The sequence below is a fragment of the Frankliniella occidentalis genome, unplaced genomic scaffold (assembly GCF_000697945.3).
Source record: "Frankliniella occidentalis isolate FOCC.00 unplaced genomic scaffold, Focc_3.1 Scaffold295, whole genome shotgun sequence".
Classification (NCBI taxonomy): Eukaryota; Metazoa; Arthropoda; class Insecta; order Thysanoptera; family Thripidae; genus Frankliniella; species Frankliniella occidentalis.
The window spans coordinates 293,031-300,401 of record NW_026267421.1 but is presented as its reverse complement, the minus strand read 5'-3'; the positions used below and the strand labels follow the sequence as shown (position 1 = coordinate 300,401).

The window sequence follows — 7,371 nt, the reverse complement described above, 5'->3', positions numbered from 1 at the left end:
ACGCGCGCAAACACACACACATACACACACACAGCGGCACGCACGACTTCCCGCGCAGAGACAGTGCACACAGCAGGGGTGTAAGGGTAAGGGCGAGTGATGCATAGCGCCAATGGTAGCGCAGTCCTCATCGTAATTAGCTCATCATGATCGGCAATCAGTAGTGCGGCTGCCTCTGCCCACTCGACGAATTAAGTACCCTCCCGGAATAGTTCCAATTCTACGAGATTTTAACATGAAGGTTCTAATGATGATGAGCTCTTTCTAGGAGATGATGTAGAGGCGCGGGTGGCCCCCTAGCACCCTCCGATAGTCCACCACAACCTCGTTGGCCCAGCGCAGGTCGCCGCCCGCCCCATCGCGCCGGCTGCGGTGCCACAGCTGCTGCGCCGCGGGGGCGGGCTCATATCTCGGTCCCCCCCCCCTCCCCCTCCCCATCATCTCCCTCGGGGTCCCAGAAGCTGCTCCTGGACCAAACGGAATGGGGCCGGCGCTCATCCAGGCGTGAAAGTGTTATATGGCCGGCCTGACCCGGCGAGGCCCGGCGGCCCGCACCTGCTGCAGGGCCTGCGGGGCCGCGACCACGGCGCCCCGACATCGCTCACAGCCGGCCCGGCCCGGGGGCCCGGGAGGACAGTGCTCGTCAAGCACGGCCGCGGGCGGCGGGCCCGGACCGGGGCCGGGGCCGGGGGTGGCGACTGGCGACGTGGGGGTGGTCCGGGGGCGGGCGGCCGCCCAGCGCCCCAGGGCAGTGTTCCGCTGCCGCCGACTCCTCCCCGCCGCAGCCACGTACGCACCCGGCCGCCGCCCCCGGTCCACCCCCGGCCCGCCCCCCCGCACCCTCCACCCCCTGCGCCCGTCCCTCACACCCCCGGAGACGCGGCGTTGTCAAGTCTGGCGGGGCCCAACCCGCGGCCCGCTGCGCAGAGTTGCCAAGTCTCGTCAACAGATGGAATGTGGGCTGCGCTGCCGCCCGGCGCCCGCTGTCGCCGAGGGCGGGCCCGGCTTCCTAAGTTATACCCTCGTTGTGAGAGGGGGTGAAAAGGTGGGTCACTAGTCCCGTTATCGGGGAGGAGAAGTTTACGAACCTTGACAGCTTTCCTCGGCGTTGACCGCGACTGCAGGCACGACATGACATGGAAGAAAAAGAAAGGACACATTTTATTTCTATTTACAAAAGCAAGTCGGTGAGGATCGGCCTTTTCTCTCTCGCGTAATAGTAATATATGAAGCCACACAAGCTCTGCGCGGTAGCAAGTAAATGTTTTGTAAAATGGACTGCAGGATCATAGCTTTTCATGTCGGCGCTCGGTACAAGCTTAGTTCGCATGCGGTGATGGTAACTTTCCCGTCCTTGTGCAAAGCTGGCATCAATAAGTTCTGTTAAAAATTAAATCAACCACTACGAAAAGAGGAAGAAAATCTGGAGACGAAACTGGTGGCGGAAATAGAAAGAGATGCGTGCAAGCGAAATGGCGAAAATTGTCAACGGCTATGTTCCTACCTAGCGAGGTACAATGTTCATTACAGTAGTACACCATTCTATACGATATCTGGATGACTTTCTGAGTTTTTCTTAAGCCATTGTACACAGGTTATTCAGAGAAGAATTTCTCCAGTGTCCAGGCGGGTCAACATGCTCTTTAGCTATAACTCATGCAGGGCCGTTTCGAGGCAATTTCATCTGATTTGTGTGTAACGGCTTCCAAGCATTTCGAGAAAGAGATCTCTGTTACAAGACATGTCACTATTTACCGACCAACTGCACTAGCCAAATAACATACTCGCGCCTACGAAGGTAAACTGGGAGTAAAAGCGATGAGATTCCAAACAGTTCTAACGCTATGGTAGTTCTGTATCATTTATTCCTATAATTAGTTAGAGGAAATGCCCCATTTAGAAGATGTAACAACCAATTTATTTAAACAGTACGCTAGTTTTATAATGCTAAGCATAGATTTTCTAAAGTAGAAAGGTTTAAATGACATGCCAATTCCCTCTGGTTTTCAGATCTACACCGCAAGGTTGCCACATTTGAAATTTTAACTGATTACAGAAAATAAATCATAATTTGCAATATTGTTTTTAGAGAGGAAAGGACGATTTTTTCTGCATTTAACTTATCTACCTCAGCTATACTACCGACACCTACGTCTCTCTCATTAACTTAATTTTCGTCTAATTATTTTTTGCGAAATTTTTCAAGCAGCAAGAGAAGTCATGGCAACCCGTGCGGCCCGCCTGCAGTTGGCCTGCCCTACCATGTCCGGGACCAGCCCCTCGTCGGGCTCCGAGTCGCTGTGCGCGGTGTGCGTCTGCTGTATAAGGGCGGTCACGGCCCGGGGCCCCCGGCCGGCCCGGTGGGCGCCCCTGTGGGGCCGGGGCTGGTGGGGCCCCGGGCTCCCGGAGGGGCTCCCGGAGGGGCTCTGCGGACACCCCGGGGGCCCCTCGGACCTGCTGCGACGTCCACCCCGCCCGCGAGGGGACAGCCGCTCCGCCGACTGCAACAGACACCAGCGGCAAAACACGGTGAAGGGCGTGCTGGGGCGTGCGGGGCCAGGCTCGGCTGCAACGAGTGTTATCAGACAGACAAAGAGGGGGACAACATGATCAAGCACCTCGTACACACCGCAACTATTGCGATGCATGGAAACGGACCGAAGGGCGCATCGACGTGTAGAAAGTTTTCACCAAAATGCCATCGAAATGGCGGAAAAGGCTAAAATACGCGGACGCAAACGCCAACCTCCTCAGCACTTGACGGACAGAAACCAGACAGCAGCAGCCGCTTCCTAAAAGTCGCCCTTTCCGACTCCTGTCCCCGGGTGTTCCCCTCCCCCTCCTCTCTCTCCCTCTCCCGTTCGTTTCGCTCGTCCCTATTTGCGTCAGCCCGTTTCTACCACCATGTATGTTTGATGTGGCGAGCGATGCCGCCTACGGCCGCCTCTGCCCGCAGGGGACCGAGGCGGAGAGGTTCGCATGGAGACAGGGAGAGCGCGCAGCAGTTAGTAGCGTCGTGCCGTCAGAGCGCAGTTACCAATTGAACAAAAACTCTTTACAGGGAAATTAACAGGAGCGAAGGGAAGGCGAAGGTTCAAGAGGGCTGGGGATATTTGAAAAGAGAGTCTCGCCCAGGCAAACGGCTTGACAATGAACTCACATCTTGTGATTAAAATTAAAGTTATTACAGAAAGAAATGTAAAAGGCGTGACAGTAAGCGAATGAAGAAATATTACTTCTTGAAAAAACGAGCCAGAGAATGAAAAATATCATGTGCTTTCTGGCAAGTTTTTTGTCGCCCTGTCCCCTCTGAGTCGCAAGGCCGGACGCTGCTAACACTAACATAAGCAATACACCCCTCTGTTTATTGATTTTACGCTCGCTGAGTGGAGAGGGAGTGGAGGCGGTGCATACGAGAGAGTGAGAGGAGGGGGGAGCGAGCGAGCGAGCGAGCGAGAGAGAGAGAGAGAGAGAGAGAGAGAGAGAGAGAGAGAGAGAGAGGAGGGGGAGGGGGGTAGTTAAATGAGTGGAATTAATCTCCCGTCGACTATTTGAAGTTGAAGAAGACACACCGGTGAAGGGCTTGGCGCCTGCAAGAGCCTGGGTAGGCCACCCCGCCACGCAGCTGCGCGCCGCGGAGTAGCCTACCTTCGGTCTGCAGGCGCTCGGAGCAGAGTGAGATCAGGGAGGTAGAGAGACAGAGGATCGCTCTGCACCACAGATAGAAGTAATATCGGACCATCGGTTCACAACAAAGTAGTGTATCTTCCGATGCCGATGCTCGGGTCGCGCCGCGTGGGGTTTGTGCGGCGAACTCACCGCGTTTGCAGAAAACAACGAAAAACCGTTTTCCCCGGCACTGCTGCCCTGGAGGCTTGTAGACGAGACCCTGGAGGAAAAGGAGGATCTCTTGCCGAACCTAACTGCAACTGCACTCTAACGTCTTGCACTCTTGCACAAGTGCGATGTCGGGGCTACTCACTCGGAAGCGGTCGGACGAGTCGAGGCAGTCCTCTGAGGCGGCGGCCGTGAGCCCGAACACCTCATGGCAGCGGTACGCGAGCAGAGGGTGTTTCCGACGCCGGGGCAGGATGGGCTCTGCGGACAAAAGAGACAGCCATAGTTAGATCTTATTTCTTACATTTTTCAATACATTTTTTTTTGTTCATGTGTGTTTGGCGCACTTTACATATTTTTATATATTAGGGGTTATGATTTTCTCCTGTTGGCGGAGCATTTCAGATTGCGGTACGTCCGCTCTAGACAAAAAAGTAAAATAAAATAAACTCTGAAATGAAATACGTAATAATGCTCGCTCCTTTTGCTCGGGTGTAGGTAGTAGTGGCATGATGCCCGCCCGCTCGCGACTAAAGCGGCGCGGGAGCAGGCACCAGACACCGACGCAGACGTGGAACAAGAAAGTTTGGGCGAAAACAAGAAGTCTCGGAGGAGCGAGCGGTGGCGGGGCGGCGGCGAGCAAACTAGCGGGCTAAACCTTGCGGCAGGCAGCGGGGGCGGACGGAGAACGCCGCGGAAAGTGCGCGCGACCCAAATCGGATACATTGCTGCGTTAATTTATTTCAGTTTATTTCATGGGGGAAATCATCTATGGTCTCCCCCCCCCCTTTTGAACCTCGAATGATTTAATGATTAAACAAGTGAGCATCTTCTAAAGACATCGCCCAGAAAGTACGTCCGGTCTTTCCTAAGATTTATCGTGCAGCAGATTACCGGAAGCTCAGCGCCTGCGAGACTCGGGGTAGGCCACCCTGCAGTACACATGTGCACTGCAGGCACGATGCTGCCTACCTATCAGGCGCTCTGAGAGCTTGCACACGATCAATGCACTTTGAATAACGTTAGAAAACGTAATTTTCCGCGCGATTCGTACTATACCATTAATTTTGCAATTTCTGGCGACAACGCGCAAAACGTTATAGTTGCAACAAAAAGCATATGCGCTTACCGACTTCGGGCTCGTCCCAGCAGAGGGCGGACACCGTGGCGCGGCAAGCACGGGGCATACGCCTCGTGCTCCGCATGGTGGGGTCGCGAGCGCGGGTGTTATCCCTGTCTCGTCCAGGTAAGGCGACCAAAGGGAGCGCTCTAAAACCCCCGCACCGAATAAAGTCTTTGGCGCCGCCGTGCGTTCGCGCTGATGGGGGTTGAGCCCGCGGGGAAGATCGACGACCAACTGAGGCGAAAACCAACTCGGAGCCCATCAACGCCCTGCTCCGCCACCGACCCCCGCCTCCCGCGCGCGGGGAGCCAAGCAGCGCCATACTAGGCTGCATCTTGAGCAGACCCCTGTTCTCTCCCCTCTGAAAAATACTCGCTGTCGTCCACGGAAGTTTTATTTTTAAAAAAGGCTTCAAGCCTGTGCTATTTTCCAATAGACCACGATTACCGATATTTTTATTTTGTTTGTCCAATTTAGTACTTTTCAGTGCATCACATTCATCGGAGGGACTTAAATTCCGTACAATGTATGTTGAGATAACTCAATAAATTGCACGAATATTGATAATACCCGAGAGCCCAAGGGGGAAAGCTGCTGATGTTAGTTTTCCCATTTTCCACAGATTTCCCAGTAGTGCTCTGCCAGCAGTGTAGCTGCCTGATCCGGCCGCCGCACTGATTTGGCGTGACGTAAGCAATCAAGGGGGTCCCGCCCCGCCGGGGAATCAATCAGTTTGGGCCTGAAGACAGACGGCACGCCTGCATTTTGCAGGAGGGTTCCAGGGCTTCCAGGGCCAGGCGCCAGGCGGCCACCCGACACACCCGGACCCCCCGAGAACCCCCAATTAGGTTATCTCACTCCGACCCCACGCGCCGCGTCCGGGAAGGGGGCGGTCTGCCGTCTCTCTCTCTATCTCTCGCTTACGCGGTGTCGGTGAGTGAGGAAGAGCCCTATCTGTGACGCAGCAGTTGAGAGCTGATAGCATCATCACGCTGGAGTGAGGTGGGGGGGGGGGGGGCAAGGGAGAGGGGAAGAGCAAGAGAGGGAGAGAGGGAGAAAAGGAGGAGGGGGGGTCGTCTCATCGACCCCCCCCGTACCTCCCTCACAGAGCTGACGCTGACCACGCCCATCCCAGGTGTTTGGAAGAATCCTTTAATATCATTCAAGTTTTTTTTTTTTTTTGTTGCGACCTACGGGTCTAAAACGTGTACACACTCCGAATCCCAGCAAAGAATAGAAACATTACTACCCATTTGAACTATTTGCATGATGCTGAAAACTCGTGAACACGGGTACGAAGCTCTCCTCGCGGGCGTCTCGGGCCTCTCAAAATCGCACCGTCTTGTCACTCCTAACCCTCGACCGCGACTACATTTTTTTGCCGCCCTTATCCTCCGTCCCCGGGTGCGTTCCCTCTCACGGATGGCTGCACCCCGACAAAAAGCCATGGCGTCGTGGATCAGGCCCACCGTGCTCGCTCAGGGGAGCTCCGAACGAGATCCCCCTACGATTGCGACCAGCCCGACTCCAGTGTGACTGGTCCAGTGGGCCGCCGCAGGGGGGGCCTGCGCAGCATCACGAGCTTGTCCTCATATTCCATTCTTTTTCCCGCGGCACCCTCGCGTAAAGCGTGGTTAGGGAAAAAAATGGGGGGGGGGGGGGAGTCTGTGGTCCGGTAATCGGTGGGCGATATTGGAGGCGCCAAGTACCCCTTTCTTCCACGCGAGCCCCCCACCCCCACACCCCCCGCTCTAGCCAGATATTTTTTATTCAAGGCCCATCAGGAGCCTCAATATTCCGGGCGCAAATGGATCGCCCGACGGAGCGGAAGAAAAGAAAACAGGCAGCATGGGCGCCCGGGATCGCGAGGGAAAATGTTTGCCCGCCGAGAGTGGATGGCCTGCTACCTTCGCGAGCGCGCGGGACGCGGGGGAGTGAGAAGATTCAAGCCTTGCAAAATGACATTTAGAGGTGATGACAATAGTCATATAGTTCTTCTATGTAAGTTCTACAATAATAATAACAGTTTCTTATATAATAGTTCTTCTTTATTTTCTTTTTGTTTCCTTCATTCGCCGTCTATTATAATTCTAATAATACCCCTATGGCCAATGGCCATTTCCACTAAATCGATGTGGCCTTTTCTGTAGAATAAGCATTACTAGGGCGCACTTAATAAATGTTCCCGGCTGATCTGACCGATTTCTGGTACGACCGCTTTGCTTGTTGCATCATTCTCCTCTCCCTTCCCGTCCCGTCCGCCGTGACTCTCTCTCTCTCCTTGTCTTTCTGCCTTGCCCTCTCTTTCTCAACCCCAAAGCCATCCGAACTAAATCGACTGTGTCTGTGTAGCGGCGCAACGGAATAAGCAGGTTTGCTTGTGCCGCCCGTGCAAACAAACGACCAAGAAA

At 54.7% G+C, this 7,371-nt stretch overlaps 1 protein-coding gene across 6 annotated transcripts in view; it reads right to left on the bottom strand.

Annotated features, from left to right (window-relative positions):
• LOC113209418 (uncharacterized) overlaps positions 1-7,371 on the bottom strand; it is a 78,642-nt gene that overhangs the window by 23,238 nt on the left and 48,033 nt on the right. For 4 of the 6 annotated variants that reach the window (XM_052273713.1, XM_052273714.1, XM_052273712.1 and 1 more), the window contains exons 4-6: positions 3,983-4,098; positions 2,262-2,501; positions 1,089-1,118 (exon numbers count right to left, since the gene is read on the bottom strand). In XM_052273713.1, the coding sequence (XP_052129673.1) occupies positions 1,089-1,118; positions 2,262-2,501; positions 3,983-4,098 (386 nt within the window). The remainder of the gene's footprint in view (positions 1-1,088; positions 1,119-2,261; positions 2,502-3,982; positions 4,099-7,371) is intronic. The other 2 variants (XM_052273716.1, XM_052273717.1) reach the window with 2 other exon arrangements.